The sequence below is a fragment of the Stenella coeruleoalba genome, assembly GCF_951394435.1.
Source record: "Stenella coeruleoalba genome assembly, chromosome: 5".
NCBI classification, from domain to species: Eukaryota; Metazoa; Chordata; class Mammalia; order Artiodactyla; family Delphinidae; genus Stenella; species Stenella coeruleoalba.
Window position 1 is genome coordinate 9390564 of NC_137150.1, and position 24032 is coordinate 9414595.

At 37.0% G+C, this 24032-nt stretch overlaps 1 protein-coding gene across 7 annotated transcripts in view; it reads left to right on the forward strand.

Annotated features, from left to right (window-relative positions):
- Positions 1-24032, forward strand: part of TBC1D5 (TBC1 domain family member 5) — a 532640-nt gene that overhangs the window by 299244 nt on the left and 209364 nt on the right. For all 7 annotated transcript variants that reach the window (XM_079921169.1, XM_079921174.1, XM_079921170.1 and 4 more), the window contains 4 exons: positions 15006-15108; positions 21761-21853; positions 23404-23450; positions 23545-23614. In XM_079921169.1, the coding sequence (XP_079777295.1) occupies positions 15006-15108; positions 21761-21853; positions 23404-23450; positions 23545-23614 (313 nt within the window). The remainder of the gene's footprint in view (positions 1-15005; positions 15109-21760; positions 21854-23403; positions 23451-23544; positions 23615-24032) is intronic.

Sequence of the window (24032 nt, forward strand, 5' to 3'; positions counted from 1 at the left end):
AAAATAGACTTTAAAGTAAAGAATGTTACAAGAGACAAGGAAGGACACTACATAACGATCAAGGGATCAATCCAAGAAGAAGATATAACAGTTATAAATATATATGCACCGAACAAAGGAGCACCTCAATACATAAGGCAACTGCTAACAGCTATGAAAGAGGAAATAGACAGTAACACAGTAATAGTGGGGAACTTTAACACCTCACTTACACCAGTGGACAGATCATCCAAAATGAAAATAAATAAGGAAACAGAAGCTATAAATGACACAGTAGACCAGATAGATTTAATTGATATCTATAGGACATTCCATCCAAAAACAGCAGATTACACTTTCCTCTCAAGTGCACATGGAACATTCTCCAGGATAAATCACATCTTGGGTCATAAATCAAGCCCCAGTAAATTTAAGAAAATTGAAATCATATCAAGCATCTTTTCTGACCACAATGCTCTGAGATTAGAAATGAATTATGGGGAAAAATACATAGAAACCGCAAACACATAGAGGCTAAAAAATACGTTACTAAATAACCAAGAGATCACTGAAGAAATCAAAGAGGAAATCAAAAAATACCTAGAGACAAATGACAATGAAAACACAATGATCCAAAGCCTATGGGATGCAGCAAAAGCAGTTCTAAGAAGGAAGTTTATAGCTATACAAGCCTACCTCAAGATACAAGAAAAATCTCAAATAAATAATCTAACCTTATACCTAAAGGAACTAGAGAAAGAAGAACAAACAAAACCCAAAGTTAGCAGAAGGAAAGAAATCATAAAGATCAGAGCAGAAATAAATGAAATAGAAACAAAGAAAATGATAGCAAAGATCAATAAAACTAAAAGCTAGTTCTTTGAGAAGATAAACAAAATTGATAAACCATTAGCTAGACTCATCAAGAAAAAGAGGGAGAGGACTCAAATCAATAAAATTCGAAATGAAAAAGGAGAAGTTACAGCAGACGCCGCAGAAATCCAAAGCATCCTAAGAGACTACTACAAGCAACTCTATGCCAGTAAAATGGACAACCTGGAAGAAATGGACAAATTATGAGAAAAGCACAACCTTCCAAGATGGAACCAGGAAGAAATAGAAAATATAAACAGACCAATCACAAGTAGTGAAGTTGAAACTGTGATTAAAAATCTTCCAACAAAAGTCCAGGACCAGATGTCTTCACAGGTGAATTCTATCAAACATTTAGAGAAGAGCTAACACCCATCCTTCTCAAACTCTTCCAAAAAATTACAGAGGAAGGAACACTCCCAAACTCATTCTAGGAGGCCACCATCACCCTGATACCAAAACCAGACAAAGATACTACAAAAAAAGAAAATTACAGACCAATATCACTGATGAATATAGATGCAAAATTCCTCAACAAAATACTAGCACACAGAATCCAACAACACATTAAAAGGATCATACACCATGATCAAGTGGGATTTATCCCAGGGATGCAAGGATTCTTCAATATACACAAATCAATCAATGTGATACACCATATTAACAAACTGAAGAATAAAAACCATATGATCATATCAATAGATGCAGAAAAAGCTTTTGACAAAATTCAACACCCATTTATGATAAAATCTCTCCAGAAAGTGGGCATAGAGGGAACCTACCTCAACATGATAAAGGCCATATATGACAAACATCATTCTCAGTGGTGAAAAACTGAAAGCATTTCCTCTAAGATCAGGAACAAGACAAGGATATCCACTTTCACCACTATTATTCAACATAGTTTTGGAAGTCCTAGCCACGACAATCAGAGAAGAAAAAGAAATAAAAGGAATACAAATTGGAAAAGAAGAAGTGAAACTGTCACTCTTTGCAGATGATATGATACTATACATAGAGAATCCTAAAGATGCCACCAGAAAACTACGAGAGCTAATCAATGAATTTGGTAAAGTTGCAGGATACAAAATTAATGCACAGAAATCTCTTGCATTCCTATACGCTAATGATGAAAAATCTGAAAGAGAAACACTTTCAGGAAACACTCCCATTTACCATTGCAGAAAAAGGAATAAAATACCTAGGAATAAACCTACCTATGGAGACAAAAGACCTGTATGCAGAAAACTATAAGACACTGATGAAAGAAATTGAAGATGATACCAACAGATGGAGAGATATACCATGTTCTTGGATTGGAGAATCAATATTGTGAAAATGACTATACTACCCAAAGGAGTTTACAGATTCAGTGCAATCCCTGTCAAATTACCAATGGCATTTTTTACAGAACTAGAACAAAAAATCTTGAAGTTTGTATGGAGACATAAAAGACCCCGAATAGCCAAAGCAGTCTTGAGGGAAAAAAACAGAGCTGGAGGAATCAGGTTCCCTGACTTCAGACTATACTACAAATCTACAATAATCAAGACAATATGGTACTGGCACAAAAACAGAAACATAGATCAATGGAACAAGATAGAAAGCCCAGAGATAAACCCACACACCTATGGTCAACTAATCTATGACAAAGGAGGCAAGGATATACAATGGAGAAAAGACAGTCTCTTCAATAAGTGGTGCTAGGAAAACTGGACAGCTACATGTAAAAGAATGAAATTAGAACATTCCCTAACACCATACACAAAAAATAAACTCAAAATGGATTAGAGACCGAAATGTAAGAATGGACACTATAAAACTGTTAGAGGAAAACATGGGAAGAACACTCTTTGACATAAATCACAGCAAGATCTTTTTTGATCCACCTCCTAGAGTAATGGAAATAAAAACGAAAATAAACAAATGGGACCTAATGAAACTTAAAAGCTTTTGCACAACAAAGGAAACCATAAAGAAGACGAAAAGACAACCCTCAGAATGGGAGAAAATATTTGCAAACGAATCAACGGACAAAGGATTAATCTCCAAAATATATAAACAGCTCATGCAGCTCAATGTTAAAAAAACAAACAACCCAATCCAGAAATGGGCAGAAGACCTAAATAGACATTTCTCCAAAGAAGACATACAGATGGCCAAGAAGCACATGAAAAGCTGCTCAACATCACTAATTATTAGAGAAATGCAAATCAAAACTGCAATGAGGTATCACCTCACACCAGTTAGAATAGGCATCATTAGAAAATCTACAAACAACAAATGCTGGAGAGGGTGTGGAGAAAAGGGAACCCTCTTGCATTGTTGGTGGGAATGTAAATTGCTACAGCCACTATGGAGAACAGTATGGAGGTTCCTTAAAAAACTAAACATAGAATTTCCAGGGGATCCAGCAATCCCAGTACTGGGCATATACCCAGAGAAAACCATAAATCAAAAAGACACATGCACCCCAATGTTCATTGCAGCACTATTTACAGTAGCCAGGTCACGGAAGCAACCTAAATGCCCGTTGACAGATGAATGGATAAAGCAGATGTGGCACATGTATACAATGGAATATTACTCAGCCATAAAAAGGAACGAAATTGGGTCATTTGTTGTGACGCTGATGGATCTAGAGACTGTCATACAGAGTGAAGTAAGTCAGAAGGAGAAAAACAAATATCGTATATTAACACGTATATGTGGAACCTAGAAGAATGGTACAGATGAACCGGTTTGCAGCGCAGGAATTGAGACACAGATGTAGAGAACAAATGTATGGAAACCAAGGGGGGAAAGTGGTGGTGGTGGTGGTGGTAGTGGTGTACTGAATTGGGCGATTGGGATTGACATGTATACACTGATGTGTATAAAATTGATGACTAATAAGAACCTGCTATATAAAATAAAATTCAGAAATTCAAAAAAAAAAAAAAACACCACAGATGTGTGCTGTCCAGTTTGGTAGCCACCAGGCACATGTGGCTATTTAAGTTGAAATTAATTTGGATTAAACAAGATAAACTATGTCTTCAGAAGCCACATCTCAAGTGCTAATGGCTACTTTAGAGGCCCGCACAGATAGCGGACGTTCCTATCATCATAGGAAGTTCTACTGAACAGTGCTGTGCAAATAATTTGTTGTTGTTATATTATTGTGCAGTATATGATAGGAATGTCTGCATTTTATTTTCTATTCATAGTGAACTTTTAGATATGACCTCTGCCCAGTATTTGCTTTTGTTTCCTTTCTCTGCCCTTAAGAAACCTCCGTGAATTTTTATAGTGTACAAGTCTTATCTGAGTTTTTGATCAAATTTAGTGTTATATTGTAGTGGGCAGCTTGAAATTAGACTAGTTTGAAAATGTTTTCTGTATTAATAATATACAAAAGTGATTTTACAAAGTTGTTGGGTTGTTTGTTTCTTTCTTTCTTTTTCTTATTTAAAGTCCATCTTCTGCACAGTTCCCGTTTTTGGGAGAAGTACTGCCTGTTCCCTCGTCCAGCATTGATTGTCACACTTTGCAAAGTTAAGATACCCTAAATGTTGGTATCTTTTACACAGTTTCCTCCAAGCCCCTTGTTTTCTTTTTTTACTTAAATAAAAACCGAATTTCTCAGGGAAAGAAGATTTTTACAAGCAATTTCGGAGCAGAATTGATTTTGGTGTGTGTTAATGCAGACAATCTGCCCAGTGTTAAAATGTTACAGAGAAAAAAACCCACACAAGCTGCCACGTTCGTGTGATCACACCAAAATAGCAGCTTGTGTTTGTATTTTCAGTCTCCTCGAGGTGGACTGCAGGCACACACGAATGAGTGGCTGTACTTGGTGTTGTGTGTTGTGATTTTATTTGATGCCGGCACAGTACATGCTTGTGCGTTCACGACCAGCCTTCGCATATGCACTTGTTCACAGCCACGGAAGTGAAAACTACAACACAAGCCGCTCTCTCTGAGTTGTCGGCAACCTGTGTGTGTGTTTCCTAAATATTAAAGAGGGGGAGAAACAAATTTTCAGGAACACAAGAAACAATTCTTCTGTCAAATGGCCTGTAGTCCTTCCTCATTTGACAACACTTAAGGTAAAAATAAAATATTGGATTCTCGTGGTTGCATATATATATTTAGAAATATGTATTTTCCTGTACTGCTCATGTTTTTGATGTGTATTTTTCTCATTTCTGTTCCATTTAAGCATGCAGATTCTTACCACACATTTGTCCCAATTTATGGGATATTTTTAAACTTTAAAAAAATTTTATAGTGTTTGAGTGACAATATAGGTGTATTTGCTGCAGTCGTGGTGCTTTGATTAGCATCCTGGCACTCCCTGTCTGTGGGATTCGGGAGCAGCGGTCCATGTCGTGGCAGCAGAGTTACATCACTCTGAGCAGCTGACCAGAATTTTTACTTTTGAGGTCCTCCTTGTAAATTAAGCCAGAATTTTTTAGCACTATTTATAGTTGTGGGTTCACATATTGATTATGAGAAGGTTAAAAAGTAAAGTCTGATGGGTGGTAAAGTAATGCCTCATCCTGAAACATTCCTAGTTGGCCTATCCTGTTCAGTAGGGTAACAGTATTTTCGGAACTTTCACACATTTGGAATTGACACCACTTAAGTACTTCAAGGGTAAATGCTTTCAATTGCTTTAAAATTTTTTCTTAATTGCTGAAAAAGTGCAAAATAAAGTCTGTATTTTCAGTGTGACAAAGCCTTGCACTTAAAGTGCATATTTCTATCTATCTATTTTTTTTCTTAATTTTTCACCTTTATGGTATCAGTAAAAAATTTTTTTTTTTTTTTTTTTTTTTTAATTTGAGACAGAGAGGCAGTGGAGTAGAGGGCTTGCTACGTAACTCAGGGCATTGGAGAACTAGAAAGAACCTTGGATGAAAACCTCTATTTGGATGGTGACAGATACCACCCCCTGAAACTCCAGCCCCAACTGCCCTGTCCTATCATTCTTTGATATTTCCTATCATCCTAACCCTTCTGCTTTGTCTTCTCACCTGTATGGCGATTTCAAATTCCCACCTTCTCTGTTAGGCTCTTGGAGACTTTCCTGCTATCCTCTTGGGCTGGATCACACCCTTGTCATCACAACAGATTCCTGCTTTCTTTCTGTTCACCTCCAGTTTATGGCCTGTGAAAACTATATGTTGCTTATGTATTCATTAGTTGCAAAAAACAGGTAGCCGAACTGTGGTCTGGCCTTTGTTATGCTTTGCCTTTTCACCTCCAGCCCTTGAGTTCATGATTTCATTCTCATTTTTCGTTGGTTTGTTTATTTGTAGGTTTGTAGATTTATTTACTCATTCAACAAATGCTACCTGAGAAATTACTATGTAGCAGCTACCATTCCAGAAGTTGAGGATCCTGATAAGGAAATAGTGTGTCTTCTGTTCTTTTGTAGACCCTGCGTATTTTATTGTAATTATCTTCCTTTAAAAATATCTGTAAAATGTCTACTTTCTCGCCTAGATTTTCTTAAGTACTTAGTTTTTCTGTTCTATATCTTTCATATTCCCCAGTACCAGGCATCCATAACAGGCATTTGTGTCATTGGTAGTCATCTACTTAAGTCCTTTTATTTTGCAAGCGCGTAAAGTTGAAGCTCAGAAAGAATGACTTAAGAAAATACAACTTGTTAACGGCTGAAATGGAAATAACACCTGGGACTCCAGGTCTTTCCACAGATCTGTAACGTTTTATGTTAATCTAGTTTGCCTGAATTTAACGCTTTCTCAGTTCTAGAAGCATTTATCAAATACTTTGTGTATGCAGAGCACTCTGTGGAGCACACAGGACATGAAGGCATGAGTGTTATCTCAACTCTTACTCAGAAAGTTCTAGAGATTCAATACACAGCTGCTGTTTCTGCCCTCTGGGTTCATATGTTCTAATGTAGAGTTTCTCACCCGTGGGAGTATTGACCTTTTGGACCAATTAATTCTTTGTTGTGAGAGGCTGTCCCACGCAGTGGGGTGTTAAGCAGAGTCCCCGACCTCTGGCTGCCGAGGGCTCTTTGGGGCATGATTTTTAGATCTTTCCAGGGCATCAGGGTGTCTTGTCTGACAGGAGGTTCTCTGATGCACTGCTTTAGAGCTTTCTGAGATCTTAACAAAGTATTTTACATTCACACCCTTGGTTTCATCTTTGGACCTTGTTTTCCTGACTGTGTCTTATATTCGATCTTTGCCCAGAAGCAGTGTCTTAAATGCTTCATTTGTGACGAGAGGATGAGAAGGAGAAAAGGTTGTATTTTCAAGCCCAGCAAGTCCCAGCGCCTCTGCATTGAGCAGTTCTTCCACTTTCCTCCTTTTCCATTCTACTGTAAATAACAAGCAACACCAGGCAGCACCTTCCGCACTGCCTGGACAGTCTCCTTGGCTAGATCACCCAGTGTATTAGGTACATTTTCAGTATTCCAAATAACTAGAGGCTGCTGTGTTGTCAGTACCTAATAAGGAATCTTTTCTCTCCACTTTTCTTGTGATGTTTTCCTCACTTTGATTTACGCCCTCACTGGCAGCCTCGTGGGCTGTCTGGCTAATCATCTCTTTCAGATCCTTTAGTCTTTCAGTGGGGTCTGTGCAAGGTCCTTCCAGCTCCTGTCCAGTCCTATAGACACCTCTACCACATATTTTATTGTTTTTTAAAAAACAGCCCAGTTTCAGGTATCAAAACCTCTTATCGTCATCTATTTGCTGCATAATACATCAACCAAAATGTAATCACTTGGAACTATAATCATGTATTGTATTTCATAGTTGCTGGAGATCAGGAGTTTGGGAGCAGCTGTGGTCCTGGCTCAGGGGTCTCTCTTGAGCTTGCAGTCAGGTGTCAGCTGGAGCTGCGGTCGTGTGGAGGCCTAATGAGGGCTGGAGGACCCCTGTGGGTTCCTCTCCATGTGGGTCTCGCCATGGCGCTGCTTAAGTGTCTTTTCTCCAGAGGATTCTTCCCCTAAAGCAAACAATCCATGGAGGAAGGGCAGTGTGTTAAAGAATTGGCAGATGTATTTTTAAAACCACCACAGTCCATATGTAGCTTCCCAAGTTTCCCAGATGACCTTTTCCATTCTGTCCAGCTGGAAGGGGAAATGTGGATGGGGCCTGATGGGGGCTGGGGGAAATGTGAATTTTGTGGTCACATGTCATGGCCACTCCCATCCCAGTGGCCACAGCTCACTGAAGAGGATGCTGGGAAGTTCAGTCCTGCCGTGTACCTGGAATGAGGAGAAAGCAGATTTGTTTGAATAGGGGGGATGGTGAAATCATCAACCAAAGTAGGGAGGACAGGAATAAAAAATACATAGTGTGCCTCCGTTCATTTTATATCAAAGTGCTCCTCTGTGGTTTTTGCTTGATTTTTTTTTCAGTTTTTCTTTAATAAAACAACAAACCAGAGAAAGGTATTATAGTTATTTTGGTGTTTAATAGTATTCTAGGGAGTTTTCATCTGCTCATTTTAAATTTTAGATGGATGCTGGTAGTGAAGTTCTGGTTTTAAAGTACCCACGTAACATCAATTATTGTTCCTTCAAGCCCTCCTGTGCTGCTCCGTCCTCCTGCTTGACTATAAACCTTCCCCAAGGGTTTTATTTTTTCCCTTGGGGCATCTTATTGAATACTTGCATCTTCAGTAATTCAGCTGGGCCCAGTGCTTTGTCTGTTTTAATACTTCTAATTACCTAATTATGTACTATTATGCAGTGACAAAGCCCTTTGTCATTTCACTCTTTTCTTAACCCTTTTCTTGCTTAGGAAATGTTCTTTTTGTCTCTTTGTTGTCTGAGGAACTCTCCATCATAGACACCCCAGATATTTGTCTAGCTTCCCTTCATCCTCTGTCTGTGTTACGAGCGACCACAGCCCTGTGCGAAGTTTCTGTGTCTTTCCAGTTAGCTCCCGTCAGGCACCTGGGTTCCTGGTTACTGGGTCTGACGTTGTTGTTTAGCTGTACTCCATCCCTCACCTCCTGACTTGTTCCCATATGCTGCAGTTGCATGGGAAGATATCCAAAAGGCGAATAGAATAGTCTGGTTATCATAACCTATTTTCGTGACAGAATTAGTGTCATTTATCATTCATAGAGCTTAGATGTCCACAAGCATCCATGAGTAAATATAATGGAAACCAACTATGTTTTTCAAAATTATAGTGATCTGTACTTCAGGATGACTAAAAATTGACAAGGGTAAATTTTTCTTTATATATGTATTTTAGATAATAATGAAAGGAAAAAGGATAAAGTTGTAGTCTTGCCATCTTACCACCTCTAATGAATTAATACACCTAGGCAATGGTCATCGATCATCACAGAAAGAGAAGCTAAAAATGTATGCCTCCTGATGGAGGTACACAGTACCATCTGTACCCGTTAGCTATTGCTGCATTGTAAACCACCCCAAAGCTTAAAAGAACAGCAGAATTAATTTTGTTGATGAATCTCCAACTTGGGTAGGGCTGAGCAGGCAGGTTGTCTCTGTTCCACATGGTGTTGGCCAGGCCAGCTTGAAGGTTAAGGACTGGAATCATTGGAAGATGTGTTCACTTTCCTGCCTGACTGTTGACGCCGGCTCTCAGCAGAGACCTCTGGAGCTGTGGCTGGAACACCTCCCCACGGCCTCTCCTGTAGCTGCTTGACTTCTAGCAGCACAGCGTCTGGGTTCCACGATGTGTCCAGACGGAGAGGCAGACAGAAGCTGTGTCGCAGCATCACTTGTGCTGTCTTCTCTTTGTGAGAAGCTCATCACTGAGGACAGCACATCTGCAGAGGGAAGGAAGTTAGGCTCCTCCACCTTTGTATGGGAGGAGTGCCAAAGAATTCGTGAACATGTACTAAAGCCACCATGCCACCCATGAAGGTTTTTGTTGAAAGTTGAACCTGAACCTGATGAAGTCTCTAGACCTACCTACCAGTTTATAGGAAATACAGCGGGGGGCGGGGGTGTGGAGGTGGGGGGTGGGGCGCGGTGGGGAGGAGAGGAATGTGTCACATAACAAAATGGAGGAACAATAAGTAAAATTCAGAATGTGGGAAGTTTCTACAGGGTAGAGAGCCTGGTTTCTTTAACAAATACATTGTAAGAGAGAGAGGGAGAGGGAGAGAGGAAGGAAGGGAGGGAGGGAGGGAGGGGCACGTCTATGGAGTAAAAAACTCTTAAGAGATATATCAACAAGTTGCAGTGTAAATTCTTGGATCTTGATTGAAACAAACTGAAAAATATTTAGGGAAATTTGAACATTGATTGTATATTTGATTTAATCAATGGATTATTTTTATTAGTTATAGTGTTAAAGTGGTGCTATGGTTATGTTTTTAGAGAGTCTTTATGTTTTAGAAATACACACTGCAATATTATGGGCGTAGTGATGTCTCAGGTTTGCTTCAAAGTGCAACATTGAGAGAGGAGGATGTGTAAAAAAAAAAAAAGAACTGATTAATGATGAAGCTGGGCGATGGCTATACTGCAATTCAGTCTACTATTGTCTCTTTATAAATGCTGGAATTTAAAATGAAAGATTATAATGAAAAGATTATATATGAAAGATTTTAGATAAAGATTTTTTTAAAACTTAAGTTGAAAACTATACTGCCTACGAATGTGGGGTTATTTCAAGATACAAACCAAAACTCACACAGCAGACTTTTATATCTCTTGATGTTAGTTTGCACTATGTAAAATTTGTCTATTTAATACCTGCACACATCTTGAGAGAGAAACGCCTGCATTTTAAATATTGATCTATTAAGTTAAAACTGAATTATCGGGCTTCCCTGGTGGCGCAGTGGTTGAGAATCCGCCTGCCGATGCAGGGGACACGGGTTCGTGCCCCGATCTGGGAAGATCCCACATGCCGCGGAGCGGCTGGGCCCGTGAGTCATGGCCGCTGAGCCTGCGCATCCAGAGCCTGTGCTCTGCAACGGGAGAGGCCACAACAGTGAGAGGGCCCGCATACCGCAAAAACAAAAAACTGAATTATCACCTTTTTTTCCATCAGGTAAAAATGTTCAATGGTATTAGTCTAAATCACATCATGGAATACTTTAATATTAATTTCTCTTTGCTTTTTATCTCTATCAGAGTTTCATCCTCACCTGTTTACCATCTCCACTTTCATTTCTGGCCAAATGCAGGAATTAGTTCTCTTGACTTTCATTTTCTAATAATAATTTAGAATTTATCTTCAGTTCCCGTTTATTGTGATTCTTTTCTCCTTTTACTTTCCTATCAGATGGTTTTGGCTTGAGTGAATCATAAATGTCTCTAGTTTCAATCCTAAATTTTTTTGTCTCTATCTCATCTTTAATGAATATACTACCATTTCTCTTTTTTGCATGAAACTGTAGAGTCACTATTGATTTTTCAAAATCTTCACAGTTGTTGACTCCAGCCTCGGTCTGTATTCTGTGATTTTTGTTATTGTCTCAAAACCAGATTTGCCTTTCCAGTGATATTCGGGTTAGACTACTGTTCAGATTACCTGCCCTGAATCAACACCAGATGTTAGGGAAGCTATTTTGAAACTTAAAACCTATCATCAAAGCTGCTTATCACTATTCCTAGAGAATCTACTCACTACTTTTCTCCCTTTTATTTCTGATTCCTATAGATGGAATGCCTTCTTACTTGAAGCCTGTTAATACGAAACCAAGTATTTGTTGTAGCAAATATGTTATTATTCAGGTATATTCATCAACCTTATGACCTAGGTTCTTCTGTGTAACTTTAAACTCATGGAATTTTACTTCAATGCATATCTCTGACACATTGTTTAGCAAAGCAGTTGGGAAGTACTGCTAACCTGCTAACTACCCAGATATACTGGAGCAGGTATTAATCTCTCTGCTTCCGTTCTCCTTGCCTGTTACCTTCTGAGCTGGACTCTTTCACCTTATAACTTCTCTGAATGTCATCTCTTTTTCCAGCTTCTTTTGTTTCCCTTTTGGAACTCTTCTGAAATCTTTCCCATGTTACTTGTTTGATGCTGTGGATTCTTCATCAGCATTTAGAGAGCACCTCACACTTTTCTAAAAAAGAGGATATCCTGAGACTTCCTAAATTGACACTTCAGCATTGTAGACTAGAATTGTGGGTGGTGGGCTATCACATAGATATGCTCTGTCTGCCTCATACGCGTTTTCAGTTGATTGGGTATTTGCTAAAAGTGGGTGATTTAAATTATCTACCTGCAATTTGATCCTTATAGATCTCTAGTTTTTAGTCTTGCGAGTGGTTAGTATGCATTTAAAGGAAACTGTGAATTGATATGTAATATAATTTACATTTTTAGTAGTAAGCTATTAAATTCTTACTTTATATAGTTCATGGATATTTGTTACAAAGTGAATGTTGTAGGTTTTAGTACTTTCTCCCATAGTCCATTCAGATTGCAGTGACTGTAGGGAATTTGGTGGTGCCAGTGTTCATAGACAGTTTCCAAAGCATAGTTATGGAAGGGGACACACAAAATCACGCATCCGTGTGATCTGTCCAGATCCTGGGACAGGAAGCCTACTTCACGACAGGGCTAGATTTAAGTCATCCGATGAGGAAGGAGGGGAAACAGTTTCGTCTCAGAAGGGTTACTCTGTTTTTACTTTAGTGACTAAGTTTTCCCAAGAAATTTCTTTCCAGCATTTCATTAACTACTTACCTATCTTTCATCCTGATTACTCTAATTTGGGATATTTGACTATCTAAAGGTTTTAGCAGCTTTCTTTTGTCCCAAATAAGTCATTTAACAAGTTTTTCTGTTTCTTTCCTGCTTCAGTGCATTTGACACCTTTATGGAACTTCTTTGGCTTCTAAGATATAGTTATTATTCTTGCTCTGAATCTGCTTTCGGGTAATTTCTCTCCTCTTTAGGAGCTGTGGTCACTTGTGCCTAGTCAGACTCCTGAGCTTCAGTCTGGGCTGTCTGGAGGGCCATCACATTAATCTGGATGGCTGTCTGGAGGGCCATCCATCTCAAGCATGGACTTGAGATAACGTTGTTCAGACCCATGGACTGTTGATTACCGGCCCCCCAAAGGAGAGGCTTCCTTGTTGGTAGAGAACAGGTCAGATACCTGTGTCTGGGGACAAATTGTACATCCAAGGGAATTTCAAGCAAAAGTCAAATGAACAGATGAAGATGAAACAGGCTGTACTTTATTATAAAAATTAGGCTCAGGAAAGAGATGCTTCACAAACCGCCTGAACTGGAGAGAAAGTTCTCACTCTCACAGGGTGCCTGAAGAGGATCAGAAGGAAGCAGACAAGAGCAGAGGTTGCCAGAGATAGGAAGCAGTGAACCATCAGAATATGAATAAAATAACCACTGCTGCCTTTACGAGACTAACGAAGGAGATTTTTCTGTTTCCGTGATGCCGCGTGCCTCCGTGCTCTAGGCGCTCCTCCTTTTCAGCCTCTTGCGTATTTACTACATATTCTCGTGTTTTCTAGTTCCAATGCGACCTCATTCACATCTTCATCACCTAAAGTACCAGTACTCAGAGACTAGCAATCACTTCTCTTCCTGAACGTCTGCTGCCAGGCGCTGTTCTTGGTGCTTTCACATTATTTCATCTTCATCACAAGATCAGTATTATTATCGCTACTTATAGATGAGGCCGTTAAGCAGCCATTTACTCAAGGTCGCACAGCCAGCAGTTATGCAACAGGGATCTGAACTTCGGCTTTTCTTCTCAGGTTTGTGATTTTTCCATTTCACCTCAGTATAATGTCCTCTTATCTCCTTCCTGCAGTCTCTCCTCCTGCAGGCTTAATCCCACTTAGAGTTACTCAAATACTGTCTTCTTTGGTACTTCCCTATTCAGAAATGTAGAGTCACTCTGTTGCTTTTCCTCAGTTGTAAATACTGCATTCAAAGCTCTTTTCTACACCTCCCACCTTTTCTTCTGTCCTGTTGCCCTGCTGCCAAGTGGCAGTACTTCACAGAAGTATTGACGCTTTCCTTTTGCATTACTAATACCATACAGTGCTCTGCATTTGGAATACTCTTTGCCTTCTATGTCTTCATAGCTTTCCTTCTGATTTGGTTACTTTTCCCACAGATGTTCCATGTTCCTCCTCTCCTAAAAATTCTTGTTCAAACCTTTTGTGATTGAACCCATTTGCTGCTTATTTCTAGATGACATTCCTTCTTCCCTTATAGGCTCGCCTCTTGGTATTCATAGGAGATTAGTTCCAGGACTCCCACAGATACCAAAGTCCATGGGTGCTCAACTCTCTTGTATAAAATGGAGTAATATTCTCATATAATCTATGCATATCCTCTCATATACTTTAAATCATCTCTAGATTTCTTATAATACCTACTACAATGTAAATGCCATGTAAATAGTGGCTGGCATGCTGGCAAATGCAAGTTTTGCTTTTTGGAACTTTCTGGAATTTTTTTTCCCCAAACATCTTTGATCCACGGTTGGTTGAGTCTGCAGATTCGAAACCCAGGGATCCACAGGGTCGACTGTATATTCACTGTGTATTGCACTGCTCTGTATTTGCTCTTTGGGTTGTTGCAGTCGTAAATTCTTGCATTATAAACAACTATTTAAGCTCCTTTCAGGTGGATACTCTTGCCCTTTTGTATTTCACATTACCTCAAAGCACCTGGTAGAATTTTTGATCCAGAGATCATTTAAGCAATACTGACTAACTCAGTCCATTTGAAGTCTGTGTTTTAATCAGATAAAACTAATGGTGTGGTCATGTATAATAATTTAAATCATGGTATTTGCATCAAAAAAAATAGGATAATGATTTTTTTTTCACAAAGTTGGTACTTACAAAATCACAGTATACCAAATGGGGTAAAACAAAGCAATCCCCACACCAAATGCACAGGCTATAATTTGTTTTGCTTAAAAATTGTTGTATTCATCATGCATATGATGACATTTACATACGAAGACATTTGAAATATTTAGATGTTGAAGGGTATCCAGTAGTTTCCCTTTTTCTCACCCTTTTTTCTTTAACACATGAGTCCCACCTATGGCATAAGTTGCCTGGCAAACACAGACTTGTACTAAAACCAAAAGCTGCCCATGGCACCTCTCAGAGATGAGAATTTGAGGGTAACTCTTGGAATTGTGCTAGCCGATTTCAATCCTGTGTTTTCTTTTTTCAGGTTTCCTGAAATGCAGTTTTTCCAACAAGAAAATGTGAGAAAAATTCTTACAGATGTTCTTTTCTGTTATGCTAGAGAAAACGAGCAGTTGCTTTATAAGCAGGTAATGAAAATATCGTACAGGTGGCATCCATTGACTCAGAATTTTCTATACAGCTTGACAAATGATAGAGCAATAATGTAGTCTTTATTGTATCCAAAGTTGCATCATAATAGTAAAGCAATCAAAGAGCTGCTTGTCAGCTGCATGGTGAGAAAGGTAAGCTCATTGACGCACATATGCTTCTTCCTTATTATAAGACATTCCACCAAATTGTCTTCTATGAGGCATTCAATCTTTGCTTTCAACTTTTGAGAGTTTGTTTATAAACAGCATCTTTGAAGGCAATCTAGTAATAAAGCTTTTCAGAGTTGTATATATAAATATTGTTTCTAAGTACAGCATTTATAAATATGTGGCATGTCATGTAGAGAATAATCAAATGTCCTTTTACTCTTCAAAATCTACCAGTAATATAACTGCAGAAAGTTCCTTTAAACTTTCTGAAATTTATATGATATTCTTGTGATCTTGATGTTTAATTCATCTCATTATTAAAGAAGATTATTGGATTATGTTTATTCTTTTCAAAATGTAAATTTTTAATTTAATCTATAAAGAAGTATCTAGGTTTTCATTTAACCTTATGGGGTTCCAATAAAAATACGCAAAGTTAGATATTTTTATGTATTTCTCAAAATGCATATTAAGTGAGAATTCAAACTATATTAATAAATTCTCCAACAATCCAAAGTTATGACATCCAACTGATGACAACCCAAATTCAGTGTAATATAACAGAGAACATCTGCATGGTGAGAGCAGTGTATTTAATTTGAGATAGACTTAATTTGTTTAAAGATAATAAATCAGGTCATATTACAGTTGTCCTAAATAATGTATTTGTTATTGTGTACATAGAATATCCAAGGGAAATAATTTTATCTTAGTTTCGATACTAATAATATGTCTTTATATTAATTACATGGTGATATTTAGCTTTTAGAATGGGAAATGGAAAAATATATCCTACTCATAATGGCAACCAAAACTATAAAATGTCTAAAAATAAATGTAATAATATAAAATCAAAAGCTATATGAAGAAAACTATAAATGTTATTGGAGCAAGAGTTGAATAAATAGAAAAGTGATAACGTGTTTTTAGGTGGGAAGACATTAAGTAAAAATATTACTTCTTCCCAAATTAATATATAAATGTGTTATCATTCCATTGATAGTCTAAGTGAGACATATGGTTTTTAAAAACCGGGCACAGTGATTTTAAATTTTACACCAAGAAGCTTTATAGTCATTTTAATGGTGATAATACAGCTTAGTGGTTAAGATCACTGGCTCTAGACTCGGATCCCTTGATTTGAATCTCGGCTCCAACACTTTAAGTAGCTACCTTGTCTTAGACAATATACACATGTAACTTTTCTAATCCTTAGTTTCGTTGATGAGGGCAATAATAGTATTGACTCTGTAGAGTTAAAGACATGTGGTGCTCATTATGAGTTCATGTTGGTGGCTGTGATGGTGATCATTGCTACAGTCAGTATTAAATATGTTGGAGCTGCCACAGAATTCAGGGGAAGGGGAGAATGGCACAGGGAGATCTGAAAACTGTTATAAATGTTCCGTGATCAAACCAATGCGACAGTAATGTGGGAACTGAGAAATAGATCAGTGGAACAAGCTAAGAACAGGTTCAGTTGTAAATGAGATCTTCATATAAGATAGGACATTTTCTTTCAATGGGAAAAGGATATTGACGTGCTGTATTTGGCTTTCTATCTAAAAAAGATTAAATTATACCATTATTGGGAGAAGAAATTCCAGATGGAGTAAAAATATCATTATAAAAACTAAAATTACGTAAAAATTCTGGAAAAAACATTTAGGAGAACTTTTTTTTTATAATCTCAGGGTAGGAAAGGTCTTCCCAAGCAAGACAGGCTATTCAGGTCAGATATAAGGTGCAAAGACCAAAAACAAACCAAAAAGGAGACTGGGAGAAAATAAATCTCAATCAGTATATCAGGAGTTTTTGGAAACAAATAACAGAAAATTCCATTCAGAATGACTTACAGTCTAAGGACGTTATTAACACACTTTGCAGGAAGTCTGGGGGCAGAATGTTTCCACAGCATTTGTTAGTTCAGTACCTCAGGCTCTTCACCAGTGATCCAGGTTTATTTCTGTTTTTCTCTTCTCCTCTTCTCATTGTGTTGGCTTTTGTCATCAAGCCTGTCTCCTCAGCGTGCCCTCTTCTCTTTCAAATATTTGGAAATATCTCACAGTAAAAGATTTGATGATAACAGATCAAGTCGGAATAAAATTATCCCAAGTTATACATTTGTTTCCTCTTTTTCTTTTGAGAAAGAAAAATCTAGATTCAGGAAATCTTATAATAATGGAAGCAAGTTCCATGGACAAGGAACCAAAACATCGTAACTGCACCATCCACCGTTTGTGAGGCACGCAGCCCACTGCGTTTGTGAGGAAGCCTATAAACAGATCAGACTCTTGATCATTTAGACAAAGTCTATCAATTACTGAATAGGAAAGTGTTATTAATTTACTCTTGTGTATCACTTTCTAAGATTTAAATTACTCCCTGTTAATGTTAAAAATTGTATAGATTCTTTACATAGGAATAATCCCTTGCTGTAAAAGGACTGAATATTTTAGCCAGATCAAATTTAAGAAAAAACCTTAAGTTTCATCACAAGCTGCTAAAGCTATTATTTTGTACTAGGTGACACCCCGTTTAACATCGACCATATTGTTAATAGTTATGGGATTTTATTGAATTAATGAGACTGTTATCATGTAGTAGAATGTCTTGCTGAGTTAATTGAAACTGCAGAGATTATATAAATGGTATTAATGAACTTTGACTGCCTGATGCCTCAGCTTTAATAAAGACTGCTTGGTGGGCTAAATGAACACAGGCAGATAAAAGAACACGTTCAATTTTGTGAGCCTACAGGCTGTTGATGAGGAAAACTTTGTTACCTTTCTTTTCAACTGGCATGAGTTTGGAGTGCAGTGACTACTAAGGATCCAGCAGGGAAAAAGGCTGTAAGCAAGCAGAAACGCTAATGGTGTGGATGGACGCAAAATACACATTTGGGGAATGAAGAAGTGTACCGACAATGCATTCTTTTTCATGATGCTTTGTCAGATTTACAGCATAATGAATTTACGATCATTCTTTCTAGATAGTTCCTTTTCCTTTAAAGATGTCTGTTTGCTTGCCACTTGTAATTATTAATCAGGTTTTTACTAGTCTAGAATTGAGAGTAAAACAAGTAATCTCTTACAAGTCTATTCGAGAAAAATATCCCTAGTTTGGTTGGAAGTCAACACTGAATGTGTAAAAGATCATCTTAATGGTATTCAGGGGACTCTTAATTTCCATTATACAAAAAGCACTTATTTATTGATGGGAAATATTGAAATATAATTCAGGATGATTCTTTTCCATTTCTCATCTTATCGTAGTTCAGCTTTTACCCTTGTGTTGATAAGTGAAATATCTACCCCTCACTATATTGAGTGGAAGCTATTTCATTCGTTCAGTCACTATGCAGTGAGCACCTTGTATGTGCCGAGCCTGTAGGAGGAGCTGGGTTTGTCTGTGTAGGTATGTACATACATATACATATATGTATCACTTGTCCCAGTTTATAACCTACAGTACTTCTGTGCTCATTTTATTATTGTGTGTCTTGCTGTTTAGACTGCAGGCTCCATAATGGTCAGGAGTTTGCCCACTCCATTCACTTTTGTGTTACCAGCACGTCATAGGTAGTTAATAGATAATTTTTGGAATAAATGCAGGTGAATGATGCATGAGCAAAATCTGGAGAAAGGAGTGTCACAGAAACTAGAGGGAAGAGAATGTTCAGGGAAGGTGAGAGGATACATTTAGGCAAGAACCTTTTCGTATTAAACCAGCCTTAATTAGTTAGAAAGCATACTGCAGGGAAGAATTCTATTCAGAAGATCTCTGCCGCCACCACCATCACCACCAACACCCAAAGCCTAGTAAGAAACCTAATAAAAACTATGCAGTTCCACATATTTTTGGATTGGAAGCTCTGGTGTTCTTAAAGAAGTCTGTTTTCTTCAAGTTAATTTTAATGCAATGGCAATAAAAATTGCAGTATTTTGTTTAGCATTTTATGTAACTAAATTACATTTTCATGTGGATGAAAAGATGTTAGAATAGGCAAGACAATTTTGAGAAAAAGAATAGAAAATATGGGGAAATGGAGTATTTTACAGCTCAAGACATTACAGTAGTAAAGTTCCTGTTAAGAGTATATAAACCAATGGAATACTAGTAAAAACTCAGAAAAAATGAGAGCTAAATATTCAGCTTATGATAAAGATGACATTTCAGAACTCTTGGGAGAAGACGGATTATTCAATAAATGGTGATTATTCAATAAGTTAGTTTAACACTTTGGGAAGGAAAAATACATATTATTCTTCAGGGCAAAATTAAATACCAGGTGGGTAAAGAATTAGCTGTAAAAAAGGAACCTGTATATTTAATCTAATCTCAATATGAGGAAGGTCTTTTTGCCATAAAAGCAAAATAAGAAATCATGAAAGATGATTTATTGATTTGACTGTTTTAAAGTATACAGCTTTACTATGACATAATCAAAATTAAAAGGCAAGTTATAAACATGGGAAAGTGTTTGTAACAAAAATAACTAAGGGTTAATTTCCTGAATTGCTGAAGAACTATTACAAATCATCAGGAGAAGGGAGACTCTTCATTAGGAGAAAATGGGCAATTCATTAAATAAAAATGACCACTGAAATGTTTGTGTTCAACCTCACTAGCATTTAAATAAGTTAAAACAACTATTTGACTGTAGAATTTGACAGGATTTTTAAAAAACACTACAAATAAAGATGAGGGTATGTGAAATGGTGATTTTTATGCCCTAAAGTGAGGGAATTATTTCTAAAGGGCAGGTTAATTGTATATATCAAATGTCTTATTAGCTCATTTACCCAGAAATTTTACTTCTTGGGACTTTATCCTAAGGAAATTATCAGAAATAAGCAAAAAAGATTACCGCAAAGATATCTATCACAGTTTTAATTTTTCTTCCTTTTCTCTTTTGGCCTTCCTTCCTTTCCTTCCTGCCTTCCCTCCTTCCTTTTTTTTTTTTGTTTTTGTTTTTGTTTTAGATATTCTGTAGTTCTGTGCAGTAAGTAACTATTAACTTTCATGATTAAAATTATGTCACTTGGTCTTTGGAATAATTTGAGATTATTTTAGAAGAATAAACCCCTCATAATGATTTTAAAGCACATTAGCAACACTTAATTCCATTCTTTACGGGTGTGTACCAAGTTCTTCTAAGGAATAGTCTTTTCAAGATTTGTTTAGTAGGAGACGGTCACCTAAAAAGATTGAAGTGATGTGTGGTAATTTGTCCCAAATCACAAGTAAATTGTCAATGGATCATAAATAATTTTGTAAAAAGTGTAATTAAGTCCTTCTCATTCAAGGCTAGTGATAACTTATAAATGAACTCTGACAGAGTTTCCTTTTGTATTACTTTATGATAATAACTAGCGTCCTACGAACAGCACAGAGCTGCCAGACCATGCAGAGGTCCGTGTGGCTGTCCTTCCATCACAGGAGATTTTCTCTAATCCCATCGGCAAAAACTCTCTCTTCTCTCGGCTTCAGTATTTTATTGTTATTTCCTGTAGAAGCGGGGTTTTGTCTTCTTTTTTTGTAAAAGATCATCGTAGGCAAAAGGAAAATAGTGACACACTTTAAGAGGCAGAAAATAGTACAATCCATTTTTAACTTGCGAAAATATGTTTTTGATGCCTAAGTAGGGAAAAAAATCTCAGCTAACAAGGCGGGTCACTGATGTGGAATATCTTATTTCCTCACAAGAATGGATAAATAATGGATTTTTATAATACTCCTTTGAAAGGCAACTTAGTAACCAATATACCTTTTTGTTTCTATGCCTATGTATGTAATCCACAGGTAAACACGATATAAGGAAAAAAAAAGTTGTATTGGTGAAATCACTAAATGAATTGAAAAGTAAACTTATCGTTGAAGTAGACAGGAAAGAAAATTATGGCCATCTTGGCTTAAACATGTTGAAAATCGTACTTTAAAAACTTCGTTTTCTCTCATACCTGCTAAAGGTTGTTTCTTTTATTATCCAGCATTTCCAGCTAGCTGACTTCAGCTCTTCCTAAATCTACAGACATCCTAATTTTGAGCCATTATATAATGAAAACATTGGATGTAATTTCCTTAGGTCTACAGTTCTTAGTTGCCCTTCTTACTGCAGATCTTTACACTGTAGCATATGATTATAATTTGCATAAATGAAATTCATATTTACGAGTACACATCCTGAAGCAACTGACAGGTGCAAGGTTGTCTACCATGCCGATTTATTGTTTGTTGTGTCATTTAAAAGAGAACTGCTCTCCATGTTTTAAAGAAGAATACCTGCTGTGGTAGAATTGGAGTCAAGTTCTAAAACTAAATAAAATCTCACTTTGTAGGTTTTTATGTTTATGCTCTTCTGTATAATACGAAAATGCCTGGGGCGGGGATCAGCTGCAGAGGCTTTTAGCTGAGCCCGTCTGTCCACCAGTGGAGTCCGGACATGCCCCCGTCCCTTTCTCTGGCTCTGTTTCAGGGCATGCACGAGCTGTTGGCTCCAATGGTCTTCACCCTCCACTGTGACCACCAAGCCTTTCTTCATGCCAGTGAGTCTGCACAGCCAAGGCAAGTTTGTATATGAGCTCCATCTATTTTGTCAGCCCTGCTGTAATCCTTTTTTAACCTCAACACCTTTTCTATTGAAGGTATTTTGTAAATTGTGAACATTTGGTTGTGTTTCATGTGGCTGATGATTAATTCCGCTTAATAACTGTAATCCCATTTCAGCTATGGGGCAAACTTGGAATTCTAAATATCTTTGCAAGTCTTAGAGCTGTACCAAAGGAAGACATGTAACAGATGGATCAAGAAGAGGGAATTTTTGTTGTAATGGCAAAGTGCTGATGATTGTTAATATTCATACGTTCTACCCTCCAGTGGCCCATTCTTTCACAGTAAGCTGTAAGAGAACCTTATGTGTGAGGTATTTTGTCCTCACCAGACTCAGTTCAGTTCATAAATAGAACAGTCCCCCAAAGAACCCCAGTATAAAGAAACAAAATGACTTCTCGTGTTTTTGAGATACAATTACTGAAGTTATTTGCTGAGATAATAAATTAGTGTATCTTGTATTTAACTTAGGCCGATTGTTAGAATTTATTTTCTAACTTAAGATACCCTAACTAGATGGGCCAGAGAGGCAGCCGGGAAGCATCTTGGGACTGGAGAGCTGAGGGATTATAAAACTTCCTCAGGAATATTCCACAGGCTAGCCTCTCTCTGTGCCGAAAACAATGGATTAACATATAATATTTCATGTGTTTATCTATATGATCTTTATTCATCAAATGTAGCCATCCATTTTGCTGAACATATATTAGGGCATGTGTCAAATCAACTTTTGTTTACTATATTGTAGATTAGTATCTTCTAGTTCCTTTGAGTTTTTCTAATTATACTAAATTTATTGGATCTGACTATAGTAACCATATCTTAGTTGCTGTTGCCTCAGTTATTCTGAAGTATGATAAGGTTGCAGTTAGTATTGGGATCCTGTTTTCATGCCAGTTTTATCTTTTTAAAAACACATATGCAGAATATACTCCATAGGAAAGTATACACGATTGCAAATTGCTTTTTTAAAAAATAGCTTTTAAATGAGTTCTACATGCTTCTTTAACTGTTTCAATCCTTTATAAAGTAAAAGCAGCACGAAAATAGATTTGGAAGAGGTGCTGTCACTGATTAATTGATGTTAAAACATAATAAAAATAGAAGCCATTGAAAGAAAATAAATTACTGTTTTAATATGGGATATTTGACCAGTAACTATATATTTTTTTGTTTCGTTTTGGACAAGTGATAGACTGTGGAATAATCAGTTGATTCTAGATCGGCACATTCAAGGAATGTATTGTCACATTCAGTTTTGTTATTTGGAATAATTAGATAGTTGCCTCATTGTGGTACAGACAGGCAGCTGATTTGTTTTTGATCTTTATAGAAAGAAATGATTTCGTTTGTTAATGGAGTTGCTCTTTTTATTGAAAAAAGGCTAACTCTTTTTCATTTACACACTATATGAAAGTTGGCTTATGAGTATAGAATAAGGCAACCTCTGCATCTCCTTCAATTAAAAAATTACACATTCTGATTGACTGTATCGCTTTTTTAAGTGAGGAAATGAAAACTCTCTTGAACCCTGAGTATCTGGAACATGATGCCTAGTAAGTACAAAAACTTTCTGTTTTTATTTTTTTACGCCATTTTTACTTTAATGAAGATTTAACATAGGCGTTATATTATTTTTCTAATTTTTAGTGCAATGTTCTCACAACTTATGGAAACTGCTGAACCTTGGTTTTCTACTTTTGAGCATGATGGTCAAAAGGTAAATCTTACAGTACAGATCTTTTCAATATATTTGAGGGAACAAATGATTTTAGTAACAACATATAATCAGAATAAAAGCCATTATTATCACTATAAAAAAATGAAAATATGAAGATACCTGTGGAGTAAGTTTGAACTGGGGGTCTAAATCATATCTCTAATTGTTGACAGATTTACAAAGGTAATATAAAAATTTTCATATAAATAAATAGAAACTTTCTTTTATATGTGCATATATTTTGCATGCAACATAATTTCATAAAAAACTATTATAAACTTTGAATGAAAAGAGTATTTATCTACTTGATCTGTGCTGTCCTGGTGAGTTGATAGGCACGGAAGTATGTAGATAAACTCTGTGTCGAATAGGTTGTTTTGCTTTTACTAATGCATCACTAAATTGAATTTATATGTTT